This window comes from Hemicordylus capensis, chromosome 6 (assembly GCF_027244095.1).
Source record: "Hemicordylus capensis ecotype Gifberg chromosome 6, rHemCap1.1.pri, whole genome shotgun sequence".
Taxonomy (NCBI): domain Eukaryota; kingdom Metazoa; phylum Chordata; class Lepidosauria; order Squamata; family Cordylidae; genus Hemicordylus; species Hemicordylus capensis.
Window position 1 is genome coordinate 169,643,064 of NC_069662.1, and position 21,474 is coordinate 169,664,537.

Below are 21,474 nucleotides of genomic sequence, written 5' to 3' on the forward strand. Positions count from 1 at the left end.
TTTAAATAATTGTGTAACTGTGGTCAACTTTTTTGGGAAAAGATGCACCCATTGGAAACCTGAAATGCGGTGGGGTGGTGGTGAATTGGGCAGTTTAGGTCATGTGGTTTTCCTCTCTCCTTCCCATATAAACTAATCCCTGCTGTTCCTTATTAAGCAGCCTTTAGGAAAACGAAACTCTCTCTTCCCTCTTGCTACTGTTATACCTTTACAGGATTGCTACTCTGCCTGAATGCTTGGCATAGGGCAGGTTACTAATCGAAATAAATCCCACCTGCACAAGTGTGTGGTCTTCCTGAAAACTTGTCTTTGAATTCTGTTCCTCTGCTGCTCCTTGAACCTTTGGCATCTTAACAATTACCAGCTGGTTTCTAATCTCCACTTTTTGGGGAAGGTGATGGAACAGGTGGTGATGGGCCAGCTGTAGGTGGCCGGGATGACAAAGACTAGCTGGCCCTGTGCTTGTCTGGTTTTCAGCCTGGCTGGTTACGGGACTGAAGATGCCTGGGTTTCCCTGATGCTCGATTATGCTGGGAATGGGACAGGGGTGCATGTCCCTCTTTGTTCTGCTGGCCCTCTTCTCATGGCTTTCAGGGTTTCACGGAAAAGGTGGGTTCTTAGCAGAGGGTGTTGTACATCTATAGATCCTCCTTGAAGGTAGAAGGGAGCTGGAGGTCTCCTGGTCCAATGTCCTGCTCAGTGCAGGAAACTGCTGCAGCGTCCCAGCCAGAGGGCCAGTCATCCTCTGAAACCCTTCCCTAAAGGAGTGCCGGCTGCTCTGCCAGGCAACTGTTCGACAGTCCAGCATACAGTCCAGAAGTGGCTCCTGGCCTGGGTCTAGCCCAACTCCCTTTCCTTCTCCTTTCAGGCCATTGTGTTGGTTCTAGCTCAGGCGTCCTGCTCCTTGGTTGGTCTCTGTGTGGCAGCCCTTCAGCAGCCTCCCTCCAATCTTCTCTTCTCCAGGCAAAACGCAGCACCCAGCAGCACCTTGGTTTCCAAACGCCTCCACCGTCTTGGTTGGCCCCTTCTGATCTGAACCCGTCTCACTTCACCAAGAGGCCCCCACCCCATCCTCCAAGCGCAAGCCCCAGAACTGGATGCAGCAGCAGCCGCAGGCGGCCAAGGGAGGGCTGAGCAGCGCAGAGCGCGGAGGGGGCGACTTGCTGAGCCTGCGCCTCTGTTCAGAGGAGCAGCTGTCCTACCCCGAGTGAGAGCAGCAACTCGCCACGCCAGCGTGCTTGGCTACCCGAGGGGCCCAGCCGCAAGTGCTCCGGACGGAGGCAGATCCCTTCGCCTGTCTTCTGCAGACAGAGCTGACGCGTATGCAGGGAAATGCGGCGGGCACACGCCACACACACACACACGGGAACGTGTGACTCGGCCCTGGTTACAAGGGCGGGCGAGGCAGAGGGGAATTCTGGCCCGAGCAGCTGCTTCCCACACACTGAGCTGCTGCTGCCCAGCCGAACGAAGAGTCGCTCATCCCCGCGCACTTGCAGCGAGCTGTCCCCGGCGGTTGACCGGGTCTGTTGCTGCTGCTCCTCCTCCCGGCCCGCAGAGGGAGGTGCAGAGTCGCTCAGTGGGAGCGCTCCTCCCCTGAGCATGCTCACAACCACCCAAGCGCGGGGACTCGGCAGGAGAGACAAAGAGATCTGAGATGCTTGGAGGCGGAGAGAGGATCCTTTGGGGTGCATTGGGCTGCCCTGCGTAGCTTTGGGGAGGGGGGCACACATTGTTCCTTTGGAGTGCGGGGGGACTGAGCACTTCCGTTGCAGGGGGGTTTGGGGTGCAGGATGGAGGAGGAGGAGGATGCAGAAAGTGCGAGGCGGGGAGAATGCTGCTGCTGCTGCTGCTGCTTTGGGACAGTCCTTGGTTGCGCTCCCCAGCGGCTGCTTCCCTGACAGACCTTCCTCTGCAAGTGCTGATCATGACTGCTTCTTGTTTCTTTAAGCAGGCCTTTCTTATGCTTTATGTATTAAAGTGCCTGACATTCTTCTTAATGACATGGCATTGTGATAAGTATGGAATCAACAGATTTAAGCATGCAAAATGACTATGGTATAATGACAAAAAGCAGTTGGAAGTAGAACTAAGAGTGATGGACAAGTCTGAATCCTATCCAAGAATAAATGCACCGGTTCTAAAGGGGTGGTGCTTGTCATTTGAATGGCTGCTGGTTTTTTCAACATTTGGGAGTGAACAAAAATACCCTTCTCGGATCCTCTTCTAGGACCCACCCCACGCTCTGTAAACTTGTTTTGTATTGGAATGGAAACACAAATGTTATTAGGGACCCACTGGTGCATGCACAGTGACCTCATAAGCCTTCTTCCCTTCAGGAAGTTGGCCAAAAGTGAACATTCTGGGAAAGTATGTGTCCTCTCCCCTGCTTCCATCAGTTTTTCTAGTAGAATATACACAGTGAGTAGCTTCCCTACATACCTTTGCAGGCAGACACCAGAGGCTCTCTGTTTATTGGATGTTGGATACATTGACTTGTGGAACTATACATCTTGGATGCGAGTGTGATTAATAAGAAGCCTGTAGTGGGAACATTCAGGGAATATCCATCACTTCATTCTGCAGCTTCTTAAGGATTGCTTGTGTGTGTGTTTGCAGGAGGTTAGTTATAATCACCAAGGCTCAACCAGCAGTCTCCATGTTGCCTGTCCTTGCCAAGCACACCATGGAGTGCAAGTCATCAAAATCTGACTGTCTGCAACATACAGCGAGATATACGCCCTTGTTAGGTAGAGAGATGAAGGACCAGTTTCAAGGGAACTTCATGTGGGCTGCAGTATGTGCAATCCAAGCTGTGGACAATACAGTAGATTCTCACACTGCCCAGTTGCTCAGCTTCGAGAAGAGGATACAGGCAGTGGAGCAGAAATGGGTTGGCTATGAGAAAAAAATGACAGAGATGGGGAGCCAACTGGCCACACTTAGGACCCTGGTCGAGGAGAATGGACTACTCCCAGAGGAGGCTGGAGAACATGGAGAACCTGCTGAAGAACTGAAACTTCTGGATCTTGAGACTTCCTCCAGGCCCAAAAGGAGAAACACCCAAAGTAAGAGTAACCAGGGAGGTTGGATTGAGGGTACACCAGAAGGGCGTTAAACTTCTGTAGATAGACTTTGTGTTGCTAACACAACTAAGGTGGTTGTGTAGTTGATGCAGAATAAAGTTGTGCCGTTGAGTCAGTGTCGACTCCTGGCGACCACAGAGCCCTGTGGTTTTCTTTGGTAGAATACAGGAGGAGTTTGCCATTACCTCCTCCTGCGCAGTCTGAGATGAGCCTTTTAGACTCTTCATATATTGCTGCTGCCTGATATAGGTGTCTCCCAGTCTGGGAAACATACCAGTGGGGATTAGAACCAGCAACATCTTGCTCCCTAGGCAAGTTATTTCCCCACTGCGCCATTAGTTGGCTGATGCAACATATAATTAGCCATTTAATTCCATTAATAAATGGAATGAATTGCTGCAAGATGTTGCTATGGCTACTTACATAGACAGACAAATGTATGGTGGATAGGTTTATCACAAGGTATGATGATAGTTGGTAATGGAGTATCAGAGATGTTTTGCTTCTTATTACTGGATACTGGGACCAGAGAAGAGAGGAGGGTTCTGTCCATCATCAGCTTCTTGTGAGCTTTCTAGGGCACACTGGTGACCGCTGTCTTTGAGATTGTAGCCACTGTGGCCCATTGATCCTTGATGCTGATCTTCTGAAAACGTTGCAAGACCTGGGTGTATGTTGTACTGAGTGAATTGGTTCCCCATGGAAATGTTGGCTTTCTTCCTTAGTTTTGATGCATGCTTGTTGTTAAAGCTGATCACTGTGCACACTGACTACATTCCTAGATATTGAATATGATCAGCACTGTAGCCTCCTTAAGGCTAGTCAGCTGAGTATCTGAATATGGGAGAGAGAAGAGGTGCTGATGTGTTGGGATTTGGTAGGCATTTTCGAGCAAGTCATTCTTGCTGTTCTAGGTACCATTGACCTTCAATGATGTCTCTGTCTACTTCAATGAGCAGGAGTGGGGGAACCTGGAGGAGTGGCAGAAAGAGCTTTACAAGACTGTCATGAGAAGCAACTATGAGACCCTGGTTTCTCTGGGTGAGAGTTTTGATTGCTGATTCTCAGACTCTCTCCCTGTTTCATAACACCTAGTGTATTTGATCTTCCTGGTCTGTAACCCTTTGAATGTGTACCTTCATGTTGTTCCTACGCTCACTGCTCCCCGTTCTTGCTCTTGATGCAAGTCTTTTGTTCTAAATGGGCTTGCCTCTTAATGATTCTTATCTTCTCCTGTGTCCAGACTATGCTATTTCAAAACCCAAGATTCTGTCCCAGATTGAACAAGGGGAGGAACCATGTGTGAAGGACCTGGGAGACCCGGAGGGCAACGAAATGTGTGCAGATGTCAACAGCACAGGTATGGAAAGAGGATGCTGGGAGACTGAGACTCTTTCCTCTAGGTTGCTCTTTTCAGTATCTTGGTGCAAAAGTTATGGACTTGGAGATGAAAGGAGAATGATCCGGGCAACTTGGGCAAGATGGAGGAAGAGGATGAGCATAAGAAGGGTTGGCTATGCTACTCCTAATGAGCTCTCGCAGTAGTAGCCCTCCTGCCCTGTGGCCAAGTGTTCCTTTCTTTTCCTTGTGGGGAGGCAATTAGGCACAGTGCAGAGTTCCAAAGTGAAGGCTGCCTCTCACCAAGCCAGCACCACCACCACCACGTTCACACTGTAGATTTTATCTCTCTTTTTCTCAATTTCCTTCTGTCCCAGGATTGTTGGAAGAGAGCCCAACAGTTGTGGAAGGGTGTCTGTGTCTGTCTGTCTGTTTGTCTCTCTCTCTCTCTCATATATTGTTTGACGGCCATAGTTTAGCTACTTGGGGAAATGACCCATTGGATTGCCACATGTGGTCTGGCCACTCCAGGGCCATTAGTGGCTGTTAGAAGCATTGCCTTGCTGCATAGGACCAAGGTCCATCTCAATCAGCATTCTCTTCTGGCCAGCTAGGTGCCTCTGTCTGTACCTTCTGTTCCCTCTGGACATCTTAGGATGGGTTGATAAATGCTAGAGTGTGCTGTGGAAGCAAGAGAAGAACTTCATGTAAATTCACTATCTCATGTGGAAATTACTCAGCCTGCATTTGTGTCCTGCTTTCACAGGCTTGCATTACAGGTGGGTGAGAGACGTTGTGGGCTGTTGCATGTATCACAGCCTAGGGAATTTCAGTGGATACCACCAGCTGCAATGGGCACAAGGGATCACACACATGACATTCTCCCTACAAAACCTTTCACTGAGCTGTGGTCCTTCCCTAGCTCTGGGCTATGTTGCCTTAGGATACTCTGCATGCATATATGACCATATGCAAATGATCATGGCAGTGTCAGGTGGCCAATAAAGGTTCATAAGAAAGTTGTTTAGCTAAACATCTGCCCTGTCCCAGGTAACTCTCATAATTCAAATGATGAAGGGAACCCAAAGCAGGGCTTCTGTCAGAGAACTTAAACTATGAGGAGGCTGATTTGGGAGACTGTTGGGTATCCTGGACCTAGCACAGGAGCACCAGTGGCCACTATGAGTGGGTGGTGGCGGCAGCATGGGCAGGTGGCGGCCCCAGGGTGAGTTGTGGGCCTGTTTGCATCCACACCTCTCTTGCAGTAGAAGATGCCTTTCTAAGAACCTAGGTGCAGGTGTGCTGCAGAGAGAATAGCCTGCAGCGTGATTCTCAATAGAAAGCATTTGAGGTGTAATTCTTTGTTCCACAAAGAATTTCAGATTGTCCAATATGATTCAGGACCCCAGGTTAAGGAAGAGGAGGAGGAAATGCTTGTCACAGAGGAGCCGTTGTTTTCCAGAAGCCCCAGCAGAGGTGGGTATGGGGCGGTTCCAAGTGGTTTGACCTCGGGGAGTGAAAGTCTTCTGAGCATTGAAGTGGAAGCTCTTGCTGTGTCTAGGAATCTGTCAGTCCATCAAGAATAAGAGCCATTGTGGTTTAGTCGTGGCTGACATTCATCTCCCATATATGCATATGACTTCTTGCAAGGTTTTGCAAAAGTCTATTTTTTTCCATCTGCAAAATGGGAGGAATAGTGAGACAGCAAACAATAACATTTTGTACACCTTCATAGAATTTAAGCTGACTTGGCTTTCCCCGGGAAATCATGTAAGGGCAGGTTATGGAAGGCTGCTAGGATCCTAGAACTCTTGCAGAACCATGCTTCCCAGGTTCCTTTGGGGTGAAGGTGTAAAAGTGCAGGGAAGGAATAAGTATCCTCCTAACTTGCCTCTCTTGTGAATAGAGCCTGTCATTCCTGCTTGGATTAAGCAAGAGGAGGAACAGTCCCTTGGGAACCTGCAGGATTTGATTTCAGTGCCACCAGAAACTGGTGAGTGCACAATTTCCATAGCAGTCTGGAATAGTGCCATAAAATTTGTGTGTGTAGGTAAGAACAATCTTGCAAATGATTAAATGAAATAATGTTTTTGATGTCATTTCTGCTATTCCTGCTCATGCTCTTGTATTCCAGAGCTGCTGTGGGTTGGAGAAGGTAGCAGTTTCCCAGCAAATGAAATTTTTAAAATGTAGCAGAGCACAATGTGAAGTAACCTGTTTGAACAGACATTGAACCAGGATCTAATCACTCTTTTATCTAGAATTGGAAAATATAATTTGGGATTGTAGTGACCTACCTCCCCTTCCTCTAAAGAGTTAACAGGAAGTGAATCTTTGTCTTGACCAGTGTTCTCTCTAATTCTTTTCATCTCTGTGTGGAATGAGTTTTATTCTGGGCAGCAGTATCAAGGCAGTGTGCGTGTACATGCATTCAAAGTGGAGCCTTCCTGATTCAACCTGAGCGGGATCTAAAATTATCTGAGTGGACATTAAAAAAACTTGTTTGCGTGTGCATGTGTGCATGCCTTAGAGGGAACACTGGTTTTGAATGACAGGCTGGTGAACTCCAGGGTGCAACCAATCAGAACGCCAGCTGGGTGGGATCTAGAGACCTGTTGCTGGGAATTCTGGGAAGAAGATAGGAAGTTCTGTGCAGGAGAAGCACATGTTGAAAGGCTTAGTGAGGGGCATGGAGTTTTTGCTCCCTCGCGGCAGAAGCCAGCATGGAGGTTTCTTTCATGGAATAACTGCAGATCCTGGAAAGACAGAATTTCAGGATGCTTGATTCTCAGTAGGAGTTTTGGTGAGTTTTCAAGGAAAAGGGAATTCAGCATAGGGAACAGTTTTAGTCAGACATTGTGTTAGGAATTTATATTTATTTGTGTGTGTGCTTTATATATCCCTGATACTGTTTTCTTATTGTTTACCTGCAACATAATTAAAATAAGAAATGCTAGCCTATGCTCAACCCATCTAGGGTGTTGCAAAAGGCTCTGTAAACATCTGAGCATTCCTAAAAGCAGCCTTGCTGCAGTAGCAAGCTAAAATCAGAACCTACCAAGTTGTCTGCTGGCAACCTGATGTCCTTTGAGTACTTTGTTGTGGCCGCCATCTTGGGGACTATGTGTTTCTCTCTCCCAGTCCAGACTCTTAGGACACATTTGGGGGATGGGGAATAAAAGTTCAAGCTGCATTTGTGTGTGTGTGTGTGTGTGTGTGTGGTGTATATAATGCCCAGAGCAATTACAATACTTCTGATGTCAAGGATGGAGTTGGAATCTTCCTCAAGTTGCTTTCATAGCTCACCAGGTCTCAGCTTAGTACTATGCAACCACCTTGCTGGCAAGCAAGCCTCCTGCCCAACCCCGTGCCCCACTGGAAATCTGGAATGTAGAGTGGGATGTCAATTGTGCATTTCTCTCCCCACCCCCCATATCCACTGGTCTCTGCTGTTTCTTCTTAAAAGTATTATTCAGCCCTTGGGAAAGGAAACTCCCTCTCTTTCCTCGTGCTCCTCTTATACATTTATGAGATTGCTACTCAGCCTGAGCTTTTGGTATGGGGCAGGTTACTAATTGAAATAGTTTCTTATGAAATAAATTCTACCTGCACAAATGTGTGATGTTCCTGAAAACTTGCCTGTGAATTCTGTTCTATTCCTCTACTACTCCTTGTGCCTTTTTAAAATATTTTATTTTTCAAATTTGTAGCCCGCCCCAACCTTCTGTCTCTGGGTGGCTTACATCATCATCAAACAGATTAAATATGAAAACCTTAAACATTTAAAACCACAGTCAAGTTAAAAAGCTTAGGTGAAAAAATAAGTCTTTAGAGACTTTTTGAAAGTTGTCAGAGAAGGGGAGGCTCTTATTTCAGCAGGGAGCTCATTCCAGAGCCTTGGGGCAGCAACAGAAAAGGCCCATCCCTGCATAGCCACCAGACAAGCTGTTGGCAACTGCAGAGGAAGCTCTCTAGATCTCAATGGGCAGTGGGGCTCCTGACGAAGAAGACATTCTCTTAAATGCCCAGGGCCTAAGCAGTTGAGGGCTTTATTGGTTATAACCAGCATTTTGTATCTTGCCCAGAAGCTTATTTTGTCAGTGGAGTGCTCTGTGCAGAAAGGATGAGGTGGGGGTGGCTCTTGGGATGTGACCATTGTGGCCAGCCCAACTGTAATAAAAACTGAAGCTTTTTCCTGGGGCACCAGTTAAGGGATCTTTGATGTTTTAGTGTGTCCAGTCTTCTCCTTGTCCTCTTAGCACAAAAAACCACCTGTTTTCTTCTGCCTCCCTCTGATCATACCTTCTGCTGTGGCTGATGACCAACACACTTGTGTGCATAGACTTGAATTTGATTTTGATTTCCCCATACAGTGGAGTAATTAGCAGTTAGCACACCTCCAAAACTTTGAGATGAAGGGCACAGATGAGTTCCTGTTTTAATAGAAATGAATTGCTGTCTCTCAACAGCAAGGTGGTACCCCTGTGTGGCAGAAGAGGAAAATCCAGTAAAGAGGGTTCCATCCCACAGCTGGAGAAGCTGCAAGGACCTCCTTTGCCTTGAGCTAAGCCACATCTATATGATGTCCCAAGGAGCTGGATGTGCAGCAGCAGGCTATATCTTAATCAAATCATGTTGTGACAGTTTGCTAAAAGGCCTCTTGCCACACCATGGCAGCAATATGCAGAAGCCACCAGCTCTTTACTGCAGTCACCAGTCTCAGTTTTTATTCTTTATGATTGTGCCATCATCAGTAACACAAGGGTGAGGTAACACACACTCTGGCAAAAGAAATGCAAGGTGACAATAAGGGAAGCAAAAAGAGAGTTTGAGGAACAAAACAAAGTATCAAAGGGAATAACAAAAACTTCTTTAAGTACATCAGAAGCAGGAAACCTGCCAGGGAGGTGGTTGGACCATTAGATAATGAGGGAGTGAAAGGGATTATTAAGGAGAATATGGAGGTTGTAGAGAAGCTAAATGAGTTCTTTGCATCCATCTTCACGGCAGAGGATACTGTGCATATACCTGTCCCTGAACCAGGCTTTTTGGGGATGGAGGCTAAAGAACTGAGTCAAACAGAAGTGAGAAGAGATAATGTTCTAAACTGTCTGGAAAAAGTAAAAACTAGCAAATCATCAGGGCCAGATGGCATCTATCCAAGAGTCCTCAAAGAACTCAAATGTGAAATTGCCGACCTCCTTGCTAAACTATATAACTTATCCTTGCAATCAGGCTCTGTATCGGAGGACTGGGAAGTAGCAAATGTAACACTGATTTTCAAAAAGGGATCCAGGGGTGATCCAGGAAATTACAGGCCGGTTAGCTTAATGTCCATTCCAGGCAAATTGATGGAAAGCATCCTCAAGGATAAAATTGTAAAGCACACAGAAGAACAGGTCCTGTTGGGAGAGAATCAGCATGGCTTCTGCAAATGTAAATCTTGCCTCACAAACCTTTTGGAGTTATTTGAGAGTGTCAACAAGTGTGTGGATCAAGGTGATCCAGTTGACATAGTATACTTGCCAAAAGCTTTTGACAAAGTTACTCATCAAAGACTCTTGAGAACACTTAGCAGTCATGGGATAAGGGGACAAGTACACGTGTGGATTGCTAACTGGTTGAAGGACAGGAAACAGAGGGTAGGTATAAATGGAGAGTTTTCATAATGGAGGGAAGTAAGAAGTGGGGTCTCCCAGGGCTCTGCACTGGGACCGGTGCTTTTAATTTATTCATAAATGATCTAGAAGTAGGATAAGCAGCGATGTGGCCAAACTCCTTTGGGTAGTGAAATCCCAAACGGACTGTGAGGAGCTCCAAAAAGATTTCACCAAATTGGGTGTGTGGGTGGCAAAATGGTAAATGCGGTTCAGTGTTGGCAAGTGTAAAGTGATGCACATTGAGATGAAAACCCCCAACTTCAAGTGTAAGTTGATGGGATCTGAGCTGACCAGGAGAGGGATCTTGGGGTCGTGGTGGACAACTGTTGAAAGTGTCAACTCAATGTGCGGCAGCTATGAAAAAGGCCAATTCCATGCTAGGGATCTTTAGGAAGGGGACTGAAAATAAAATGGCTAATATTATAATGCCCTTATACAAAATGGTGTGGCCACACCTGGAGTACTGTGTATAATTCTGGTCACCACATCTAAAAAAAGGACATTGTAGAACTGGAAAAGGTGCAGAAGAGGGCAACCTAGATGATCAGGGGCCTGGAGCACCTTCCTTATGAGGCAAGGCTACAACACTTGAGGCTTTTTAGTTTAGGAAAAAGACGACTGCGGGGAGACATGATAGAAGTCTATAAAATGCATGGTGGAGAAAGTGGCTAGAGAGAAATTCTTCTCCCTCTCACATAACACTAAAACCAGGGGTCATCCCATGAAACTGATTGCCAGGAAATCTAGGACCAACAAATGGAAGTACTTTTTCATACAACACATTTTAAAATCTTGTTTCTGGGCGGGCCCACTCCAGCCTTGTTACCCCCCTGGGGCTCATCATGGCATGTAGCAAACGCCGCCGCCAGGCAGGCGCTCCCACCACTCGCTCCTTCGCCAGTTCGCGGAGTCGCCCCGTGGGGCGCGCTTTCCGCCCCTCTCCGTCGCAGTCTTCCCGAGCATGCTCACAACCCCGCTCCCCGCCCACCGGAGAGCAGCAGCCGGCCGCGCAAGTGCTGGGGCTGGGAGAGACTCTCTGCGAGAGAGACACAACGAGAGGTCTGGACGAGGCTGCTGCCCGCCGCGGGGCGGGATTTGCTTGCACTGGATGTTTGGCGGTCTGGTGGCGGCGGCAGGGGAGTGGGGTGAGAGCGCAGAGGGACCCTCATTGCAGGGGGGTGGTTGGGGTGGAGAGATCCTGGCGCTTTAGGGAGGCTTGGGGGGCTGTCCTTAGGGCAGGGGAAGCAGGGCGATCGCCCCAGGCCCCGCTCTTTTAACTCCTATCAAAATTAACGGGAAGGAGCGGGGCGCATTGGCCGATTTGCCCCAGGCCCTGCCCCCACCCCCGCCCTGGTGCTGTCCTTAGACAGCCCTTTGTTCGGGAAACGGGGCACGCAGCAGACAGTGAGGGACACGCCAAGCTGCTGCTTTGTGCCCAGCAGAGGGGCCAGGCTCTCCCTTGCTGCTTGGCAGGGCGACCGGGCCAGCAGGGAGCGGCCAAGCCACGTGCTGCTGATGGGGGAGGAGCCAAGCTGCTTGGGAGTACGGGGAACCGGGGCGCGGGGGCGGTCCTCTTCCTGGGCACTTTGTTGAAGCTTGTCACCTGCTTGCGTCTGATAAGGACAAGCACCGGGCAGGTGACAAACTGTGCTCAGGAAGAGATGCAGGCAAATTCTCAGGAGAGATCCAGGCAGTGTCATCACCAGTGTTTAATTTTCAGGGATTTGGCTTAGATAAAGGGAGACTAGGATGGCATGGAGTGCATTGATCCTTAGAGTGACCAAGAGTTGGACACGACTGCACGGAGAGAAAGGGAGACTTGAGACTTGAAACATATGATCTCCACCCTGTTTTATGACACTGTCATAATGCTTGGACTTGAAGTTTGGTTTATCCCTGAATGCAGATATTTATTGGTTAATCCTTCATAGTAACTGTTTCATTAACAAGCCTTCCTCTGCAAGAATTTTCCTTGACATTTTTAAGGGGGACTTTTTAAATCTTGATGGATCACAGTGCCTGTGTTGTCCTTAAAATAGTTCTGAAAAACATGGAATAAACTGCTTCAAGTATGCAGAATTATTATTGCTTGCAAATTAAAAAAAATCTGGAGAAAATCTTCTCTCCCACTAGCATCAGGTCTTACAGCAGAAGCAATTATATTCAGCAAGTAGCTTCTCCACATAGTTTTGCAGGTGGCTCTCTGGTTAGTGATTTTTGGATATGATGCATTGTGGAAATATAGACCTATCATAGTGCGATTTACAGTAACATACTCGTGAATATTCTGGGAACATCCGTAACTTTATTGTGTGTGTGTGTGTGTGTTTGCAGGACAGTGGTCATAATCACCCAGGCTCAACAAGGAATCTGCACTCTGTCTGTCCTTGCCCAATAGGTTTTAGAGTGCAGGACTTTGAAATCTAACTGTGTGCAACCTGCAAGTCCATGTTTGGGGGGGAGATGAAGGCCCAGTCTCCATTAGACTCCATGAGGGCTGCAGTATGTGCAGACCCAGCTGTGGATAACCCAGTGGATTCTGACAGTGCTCGATTACTCAGCCTGGAGAAGCGGATGGGGGCAGTGGAGCAGAAATGGGTTGGCTATGAGAAAACAATGACAGAGATGGAGAGCCAACTAGAGAGCAAACTGGCCACCCTTAAGATCCTGGTTGAGGAGAACAGTCTACTCCAGAGGAGGCTAGAGAACGTGGAAAACCTGCTGAAGAACCGAAACTTCTGGATCTTGAGACTTCCTCCATGTGCAAAAGGAGAAACACCCAAAGTAAGATTACCCAGGGAGGTTTGATTGAGGGTCCAACAGAGGGCTGTTGGTTCTGTAGATAGTCTTTGTGTTGCTAAGACAGCTAAGGGGGCTGGGTTAGGGTTGGAATGGAATGAATTACTGCAAAATGTCCCAATGGCTACTTGCATAGACAGACAAATGTATCGTGGATAGGTTTATCACAAGGTATGATGATAGTCGGTAATGGAGTACCAGAGATGTTTTGCTTCTGACTACTGGATATTGGGACCAGAGAAGAGAGAAGTGTTCTCTCCATCATCAGCTTCTTGTGAGCTTTCTAGGGCACACTGGTGACCACTGTCTTTGAGATTGTAGCCGCTGTGGCCCATTGATCCTTGATGCTGATCTTCTGAAAACGTTGCAAGACCTGGGTGTATGTTGTACTGAGTAAATTGGTTCCCCATGGAAATGCTGGCTTTCTTCCTTAGTTTTGATGCATGCTTGTTGTTAAAGCTGATCACTGTGCACACTGACTACATTCCTAGATATTGAATATGATCAGCACTGTAGCCTCCTTAAGGCTAGTCAGCTGAGTATCTGAATATGGGAGAGAGAAGAGGTGCTGATGTGTTGGGATTTGGTAGGCATTTTCGAGCAAGTCATTCTTGCTGTTCTAGGTACCATTGACCTTCAATGATGTCTCTGTCTACTTCAATGAGCAGGAGTGGGGGAACCTGGAGGAGTGGCAGAAAGAGCTTTACAAGACTGTCATGAGAAGCAACTATGAGACCCTGGTTTCTCTGGGTGAGAGTTTTGATTGCTGATTCTCAGACTCTCTCCCTGTTTTATAACACCTAGTGTATTTGATCTTCCTGGTCTGTAACCCTTTGAATGTGTACCTTCATGTTGTTCCTACGCTCACTGCTCCCCGTTCTTGCTCTTGATGCAAGTCTTTTGTTCTAAATGGGCTTGCCTCCTAATGATTCTTATCTTCTCCTGTGTCCAGACTATGCTATTTCAAAACCCAAGATTCTGTCCCAGATTGAACAAGGGGAGGAACCATGTGTGAAGGACCTGGGAGACCCGGAGGGCAACGAAATGTGTGCAGATGTCAGCAGCACAGGTATGGAAAGAGGATGCTGGGAGACTGAGCCTCTCTCCTCTAGGTTGCCCTTTCCAGTATCCTGACGGAATAGTGATGGATTTGGAGATGGAGGGAGAATGATCTGGACAAGTTGGAGGGAGATGAGGAGCATAAGAAAGGTGTTTGTGCCAGTCTTAACGGGCTCTCACAGCAATTACTCTCCTGCCCTGTGGCCAAGTGCTCCTTTTTCCTTGTGAGTTGGCCATTAGGCAGCAGTGCAGAATTCCAAAAATGAAGGCTTCTTCCCACCAAGCCAGCATCAGCCCCACCTTCACACTCTAGGCTCCATTTCCCTTTTTTCTCAAGGGCCCTTTTCCCCAGGATTGTGGGAAGAGGACTCAAGGTCTCTGGAACGGTCTTCCTCTTTCTTATTGCTCCATTCAGCTGCTTTGGAAAACCACCTTTTGGTCTGGCCATCCCCTGGCCGTTAGTGACTCTTGCAAGCATTGCCTTACTGCATTGGACCAAGAGGACAAATGCTAGGGTGTGTCTGTGGAAGCAAGAGAACTTTGTGTAAATTCACCATCTCACGTGGAAATTACACAGCCTGTATGTGTGTCCTGCTTTCACAGGCTTGCATTACAGGTGGGTGGGGAGAGGTTGTGGGCTGTTGCACAGGTCAGTTGTGGGTAATCATGCCATAAGGAATGTCTGTGCAGATATATGCTGTTTGTCACCAGGCAAGACAGAACACTGCCATCCTCCATTTTGCTCCCCAGATGCTGCACTTGACGCTCCTTCCTGGGTGAAAGAGGAGATTGTGGAGGAGGTGGCGCCGCTTGCTGATCAAGAAGACTGTGATGAAAAATATGTCATTGACAACCCAGGCCTAGGTGAGCTCTGTTCCTCGCCTTCTAGGCAGTCAGCCGCATCACACCTGCTGCTGAGCCTCTCCTCTCAGAGCCTTTTTGCCTCTTCTCTGCCATTGCCCCATAGATAGCTTATACAGGACAACCTGCCCTGTACCAAATCAGACCATTGGTCCATTTAGCTCAGCATTGTCTACACTGACTGGTTGGCAGTGGCCTCTGGGGTTTCAGGCAGATATTCCCGGCTGTACCGCTGAGCTGTGGTCCTTCCCCAGCTCCTGGCTATCATGTTGCACATGATCATGGCGGTGTCAGATGTGGATGTTGTGTGGCCATTAAAGGGGCGAAAAGCTTCAAAAGGAAGTTGTTTCGCTGGTCATCTGCCACACCACAGGTAACTCTCATAATTCAAATGGTGAAGGGAACCCAAAGCAGGGCTTCTGACGGAGAATTTAGACTATGAGGAGGCAGATTTGAGAGACTGTTAGGTATCCTGGACTTGGCACAGGAGCACCAGTGGCCACTATGAGTGGGTGGTGGTGGCAGCATGGGCAGGTGGTGGTCCCAGGGTGAGTCGTTGGCCTGTTTGCATCCCCACTTCTCTTACAATAAAAGATGCAGATGTGCTGCAGAGAGAATATCCTGCAATGTAATTCTCAACAGAAAGCAATTGGGGTGTAATTCTCTTTGTTCCACAAAGAGTTTCAGATTGTCCAATATGATGCAGGACCCCAGGTTAAGGAAGAGGAGGAGGAAATGTGTGTCACGGAAGAGCTATTGTCTTCCAGCAGCCACAGCAGAGGTGAGTATGGAAAGTCTGGAAAGGAGTGGAAGGTCTTCTGAGCATGGGAGTGGAACCTCTTGTTGTGTCTGGGAATCAGGGCCTTGCAATGGGCCCAGCTTGCCCGGAATGAGAGGCCTTGCGATTCAGACGTGGCTGACATTCACTGACCCTCTGTGCCCATCACGGAGTTCTTGTGAAATTCACTACTTCTCCCATCTGTAAAATGGCAACAGTAGTGGGGAGGCAAAGACAATAAAGTGTTAAGGATGGTGGAAACAGTTACAGAGTGGGGAGGAGGAATGCCCCCAGGCATTTGCCTCACAGAAAATGATGTATGGAACTTAGACTGCAACAGGATCAAAAGTGAGGCTGTGGCAAAACTTTGGACATTTTAAGCTGTCTTGGCTTTCCCCAGAAAATCACGGGAGGGCAGGTTGTAGAAGGTTGCTGAGATCCCTTGAACCCTTGCAGAACCATTTTCCCCAGGTTGCTTTGGGGGAAGGTGAACAAGTGCAGGCAGGGAATGAGAGCCTTCGTGACTTGCCTCTCTTGTGGACAGAGCCGGCCATTAAGCAAGAGGAGGAGCAGTGCACTGAGGACCAGCAGGATTTGGTTTCAATGCCACCAGAAACTGGTGAGTGCTGGAGAAGAATGGCACAACTTCCATAGCAGTCTAGAATAGTGCCAAGGGATTTGTGGGGCGGGGGTGGGGGCAGAGCCACCAATGCGCGGTAGGGTTCAAAGAACCTGGCCACCAATGAAAAGGGCCGCTGGTGCCCTTTATGCGCATGATATTACATGCAAAGGCGGTGTGGCCCGATTGCTGGAGGGCCTGCCCCAGCCTAATTGCATGTCCAGCCTACATTTGCAGGTTGGACATGTTTATTTCTTTTCTTCTCACATCCCCTTTGTTTATGGCCACACCCCTTTTGTGAGTGACAGCACTCACAAAGGGGGTGTGGCCACATACAAAGGGTGTCTGGCCCGGGCTCTGGAGAGCTGTGCGAGCTCTTCTCAACTCATTTCCAGCCAGCATTTTCTTTCTGGCTCTGTTTATTTATTTCCCTTTCTTTCTCGCCAGTGAGGGTGAATGGGAAATAAACACATCCAGCCAGCAAAGGCTGGCTTGAAGTGCAGTTGGGAGGGCTGGGGTGCGCCTTCCAGTGATCGGGCCATGCCCTCTTTGAGCATGTTATTACATGCACGGATGTCGCATGGAGGCCACTGGTGGGATACAGGCTGCCCTTCTGCTGGCTATGCCACTGGTGGGTGGGTGGGTTATGAAAAATCCCTGAGATTATTCGTTGAAGTAATTCCTTTGGTGTAAATTTCTGTTGTGCTTCATAATGATGTATTCCAGAGCTGTTGTGAGTTGGAGAAGCTGGCAGTGTCCCAACAAATAACAATTGTATATGCAGCGGAGCACACTGTGAAACGGTAGCCTGTTTAGACAGACACACACCCAGAGCTGCATTGAACCAGACTGGACTCTAATCCCTTTTTTGTATAGAATTGGGAAATATAATTTGGGATAACACCACATTTCTTAAATTTAAGGACAATTTGCTAAAATAGCTGAAAATAGAGAACCTACATTGTTTGATAGGTTCATAGTTTTATTATGTCTGCTTCACATTTTATAAGTTGTTTTGGAAACATAATAAATGTATTATCTATTTTTTTTAAAGAAATCTATTTGCACTTAATAAGGACAAATTATAAAACACATTTAGGAACACTCACTTCTGCAGCACTTGATTGTGATTGGTTCTTTTCCCTCTCAGCTGGACCCAAAATACCACTCCAGGTGGTAGGGGAGGAAGTTGACCCGAAGTCTCGTCCATCCCATGTCTCCTTAGGGACAGCCATTCTGCAGAATACCACAGAGAAATCTGGGCAGATAGAGGTATATATCCAAGAGGAACACTTTGAGTGTGGCATGTGCAACAAGAGCTTTGTAGACCCAGTGACTTTCGCCAACCACCAGTTGGCCCACAGCCACAAGCAGAAATTCCACTGCACGCTTTGCAACAGAAGCTTTGCTTCCGAGGAGCATCTGTCCCAGCACTTGCGCACACACACGTCTGGAACACAATTCCACTGTACTAAGTGCAGCATGAGGTTTTCCAGCCAAGAGTCTCTCGACATGCACAAACCTGTCCATTCTGTGGACTGGCCCTTGCATTGTTCTACATGTAAAAGGATATTTACATGCACGACAGCATTTCTCAAGCACCAGCGGTACCACACACCAAGTTCATTCTTCCAGTGCCCAGAGTGCAGCATCTATTTCACTGACGAAGCAGCGCTAGCGGAGCATGAGCGGACGCACTCCAAGGACTGGCCCTTCCGGTGTGATCGGTGCAATCGAACCTTTGTGCACCAGGGTCTGCTGATGGAACACCTGCAGATGCACAGCGGCACACAGCGGAGTTACCGGTGCCATATTTGTGGCTGTCTGTTTGCCTACGAGGGGAGTCTGACTGTACACCTGTCAAGGCACAATGGGGCCCAGTAGTTCTAGTGCAAGAAGTGCAATGCAAGCTTTGCACATCCAGGTCTTCTGTCTAAATATCAGGGGATTCATGGGCCTGAAATGACTGAATTTTGAGGATGCAAACATGTTAGGCCTGCCCAGTCTATAGATTTCACTGGTTCCCAGGTTTAATGCAGAGGATCGATACCAGCATGGAAAGATTAGATATAAAGGAGCATGGGATAGAGCAGTTAAGAAATCTCACTAGGGATAGAGCATGTGGGATAGGATAGGGGTTTATATGAGGGGAAAGGTTTCTAGTTGGAATTGTTTCCATTAACTGAGTCCTTCTCTCTCATAACTTAATGAGCACTTTCGCCCAGCTATTTGAGGGTAAGTTGTTCTTACCTGGAAGTCACAGACAAGCAGACTCTCTGTTTGGGTCTGCAGACTCGGCATTCAGATTATCCAGGCAGCTGCATTCTCCATTACCGAAATAAGGAGCTGGGTCATTTGAGGATTGCATAAGGCTTCCCAGCATGCATTGCACTGCCAGTACAAGGGCAGCCCTCCGTTTGTTTGTTTTTCAGATTTATAGACCGCCCCAAACTTCCATCTTTGGGTGGTGGAAGAGGGAGAGGAGAGCTGGTCTTGTGGTAGCAAGCATGACTTGTCCCCTTAGCTAAGCAGGGTCTGCCCTGGTTGCATATGAATGGGAGACTAAAAGTGTGAGCCCTGTAAGATATTCCCCTCAGGGGATGGAGCCGCTCTGGGTTCCAAGTTCCTTCCCTGGCATCTCCAGGATAGGGCTGAGAGATTCCTGCCTGCAACCTTGGAGAAGCTGCTGCCAGACTATGTGTAGACAATACTAAGTGAGATGGACCTATGGTCTGACTCAGTATATGGCAGCTTCCTATGTTCCTATGGTTTACAATAACATAAAACAGATTAAAAATGAAAACCTTAGAACAATTAAAATCCAGTCCAGTAAAAAAGCTTGGGTGAGAAAAATAAGATCAAGACTTTTAAAAAGCCTGATACAATCTTCGAAGGACCCAGCTCTTGATTTCTGCAATGGAGACCGCAGCTGCCTGGATAAACTGTGTGCTGAGTCTGCAGACCCAAATTATATCATCAGCTGTTCACAGGAGTCACAGGGGGGCAGGACTAGCCCTACCACCAACTGTCTTCCAGAAGAGCACATTAACATTCTAGTCCCTGAAGCCACAGTGCTCCATTGTAGTATGGCTGCCAGTTCATGGGAGGAAGATAGCAGCAAGTCTGCTTAAGGAGTCTTGGCTAGTCTAAGAATGTTTTTACCTGTTTGTGGAGAAGTTGGTTTTGTATGACAGGATTTCATTTAGAAAATATTTTGCCCCTGAAGAAGGCTTCGGCTGATACCTGTTGGGCTGCAATAAACAATTTCACAGCACCGTGGGACTTTGGTCTTCCCTTTTTTGCATCTTGACTGGGTGCTTGTTTTTCTTCATTTCGTGCCAGTTCCTGGGACCTTCTAACAAAAGGGAAGTGGACCAAAACTCAAATGTGTCCTCCCTTGGTAAAGAACAAGGTACGGTAGCTGGAGTGGAGTGAGCTGGGTTGGAGTGATTTGTGTGTGTTTTCAAAAGCTTGCAAACCTGGGCTGCATGCTTCCTTCTTCCATTTTGATAATTGTGTGAACTACTACCCCAGTGTCTCAGGACATAAGAAAATGCACTATGGGACTGGCAGTGTTCATGTTAAACTGATTATAATACCAGAAGTCCCTGGTCAGACAACCCTAGAGGGGCCCACTTGGATTTTGCTCCAGGTCAAGGTAGTGGGGGCTTACTCTGTCCCCCAGCAGTGGGAACTCAGCAGAGGACATCTCATTAGCTTTTAGCTGCAGCCCCACTCCTGTCCCTGGCTCCAGCCCTGCACTCTTTACCTCAGTGTGCTGTTCCATTTCTTGCTGTTGTCTTGAGGCTGGCAGGCAAGGGAACTGTTGCACCTGATTAACTTCTGATCTGGAATGACTCTTTCTTTTTGGGGCCCCCAGAAGAGTGACCACTTCTGAAGCTGGGCTGGCTCAGGCTCCCCCTCAGCATGCTGAGCCTGCTGCTTTGCTGACTCCGTGATGGCTGGGAGCCTGTTACCATCTGCAGGATCTCCCCTTCTCTGTATTGCAGCCTCCTTTTTATATCGTTTTATATAGCTTCCGCCCCGGATATGGGACTGAGACTGCCTTGGTCGCTCTAGTGGATGACCTACACTGGGAACTGGATGGGGAGTGCGTCCCTGTCGGTTCTGCTGGACCTCTCGGCGGCGTTCGATACCATTGACCATGGTATCCTTCTGGGCTGCCTTTTGAGTATGGGAATCGGCCACGGTTACCCATGCCTTAGTCACGTCACGGCTGGATTACTGTAACGGTGCTCTACATGGGGCTGCCCTTGAAGAATATCCGGAAACTGCAGCTAGTGCAAAAGGCGGCAGCGAGGGTGTTATCCAGAGCTGCCCGTTGGGAACACATCACCCCCATTTTGAAAGAGCTGCACTGGCTACCAGTTTGTTTCCGGGTCCAATTCAAGGTGCAGGTTTTGACCTTTAAAGCCCTTAACGGTTTGGGCCCAGGATACCTGAGGGACCGCCTGCTCCCAAGGGTTAGTGCCCGCTTGACGAGGTCATCTGAGGGGGCTCTGCTCCGGGTGCCAACAATGAGGAAGGCTCGGTTGTCATGCATGTGGGACAGGGCCTTCTCTGTTGCTGCCCCCAGACTCTGGAATGCTCTCCTGGTGGCTATTCGCTCCTCGGTCTCCATCACAGCTTTTAGAAAGAGTGTAAAATCTTGGCTTTTTGCCCAGGCATTTATTTGATTCTCTGCTGCTTCTCTTTGTACTCTGTATTGCTTTTATGCTTTTGTTTTAACTTTTTAATCAGATTTGTTTAATATTTTTCACTTAATATTTTAATTGTGTCTTTTTTACCATCTTTTAAAATTTTTTTGCTGTAAACTGCCTTGGGATTGTTTTAATGAAAGGCGGTATATAAATTCAACAATAAATAAATAAATAAATAAATAAATACAGTGTCTGGCAACCGAATTCCCTTCCTGACATCAGAGGAGCTGGTTCTGTCCTCATTTCCCACGTCTTGACCTCCCCGCCACCCCCCATAACTCTGGTTGCTCTTTGCCTTTCAGAATCAGTGATCACAGGTAGGTCTTTCCCAGAAGCTTCACAGTGGGTTGGTAGTAGCAGGCGGAGTGATAAGCTGCTTGCCAAGGCAGAGTACCCATCATTCTTTAATTGTGCAAGCTCTGTCACTTTCCTAGAGCATCACTGTGGGATATACCTATTGTAAATAGGGCCGTGGCACTTTTTCCACATTACATTTGTGACCCTGTTCAATAGGGAAGGAGCAGGTCTCAGTAGCTACATAAGACTTTGGACT

At 47.8% G+C, this 21,474-nt stretch overlaps 2 protein-coding genes across 5 annotated transcripts; both read left to right on the plus strand.

Moving 5' to 3' along the window:
• The first annotated feature begins 3,624 nt into the window (after positions 1 to 3,624).
• LOC128329139 (zinc finger protein 746-like) lies at positions 3,625 to 7,985 on the plus strand. Its single transcript, XM_053259713.1, has 4 exons — positions 3,625 to 4,127; positions 4,330 to 4,446; positions 6,331 to 6,417; positions 6,559 to 7,985. Exons 1-4 carry the CDS (start codon positions 4,094 to 4,096, stop codon positions 6,615 to 6,617), a joined length of 297 nt encoding a protein of 98 aa, XP_053115688.1. The 5' UTR covers positions 3,625 to 4,093; the 3' UTR covers positions 6,618 to 7,985.
• A 3,080-nt stretch (positions 7,986 to 11,065) lies between these two features.
• On the plus strand, positions 11,066 to 19,474 carry LOC128329138 (zinc finger protein 777-like). Of its 4 annotated transcripts, none has more exons than XM_053259711.1 (8): positions 11,066 to 11,143; positions 12,419 to 12,868; positions 13,507 to 13,633; positions 13,836 to 13,952; positions 14,693 to 14,806; positions 15,483 to 15,584; positions 16,126 to 16,200; positions 17,351 to 19,474. In XM_053259711.1, exons 2-8 carry the CDS (start codon positions 12,533 to 12,535, stop codon positions 18,082 to 18,084), a joined length of 1,605 nt encoding a protein of 534 aa, XP_053115686.1. In that variant the 5' UTR covers positions 11,066 to 11,143; positions 12,419 to 12,532; the 3' UTR covers positions 18,085 to 19,474. The 4 variants fall into 4 exon arrangements, with proteins under 4 accessions (XP_053115686.1, XP_053115683.1, XP_053115687.1 ...); XM_053259708.1 differs by having other exon boundaries at positions 11,071 to 11,229; XM_053259712.1 differs by having other exon boundaries at positions 11,071 to 11,229; positions 15,510 to 15,584.
• The last annotated feature ends 2,000 nt before the right edge of the window (positions 19,475 to 21,474 follow it).

What these genes read in the sequence shown, in the direction of transcription:
- LOC128329138 (XM_053259711.1), top strand. Translation starts at nt 12,533, where the DNA reads ATGTTTGGGGGGGAGATGAAGGCCCAGTCTCCATTAGACTCCATGAGG. An exon ending in CATTGACAACCCAGGCCTAG is followed by an intron (nt 14,807 to 15,482) that starts GTGAGCTCTGTT and finishes TGTTCCACAAAG; the next exon opens with AGTTTCAGATTGTCCAATAT. An exon ending in TTCAATGCCACCAGAAACTG is followed by an intron (nt 16,201 to 17,350) that starts GTGAGTGCTGGA and finishes TTTCCCTCTCAG; the next exon opens with CTGGACCCAAAATACCACTC.
- LOC128329139 (XM_053259713.1), top strand. Translation starts at nt 4,094, where the DNA reads ATGAGAAGCAACTATGAGACCCTGGTTTCTCTGG. An exon ending in TGCAGATGTCAACAGCACAG is followed by an intron (nt 4,447 to 6,330) that starts GTATGGAAAGAG and finishes TCTTGTGAATAG; the next exon opens with AGCCTGTCATTCCTGCTTGG. An exon ending in TTCAGTGCCACCAGAAACTG is followed by an intron (nt 6,418 to 6,558) that starts GTGAGTGCACAA and finishes CTTGTATTCCAG; the next exon opens with AGCTGCTGTGGGTTGGAGAA.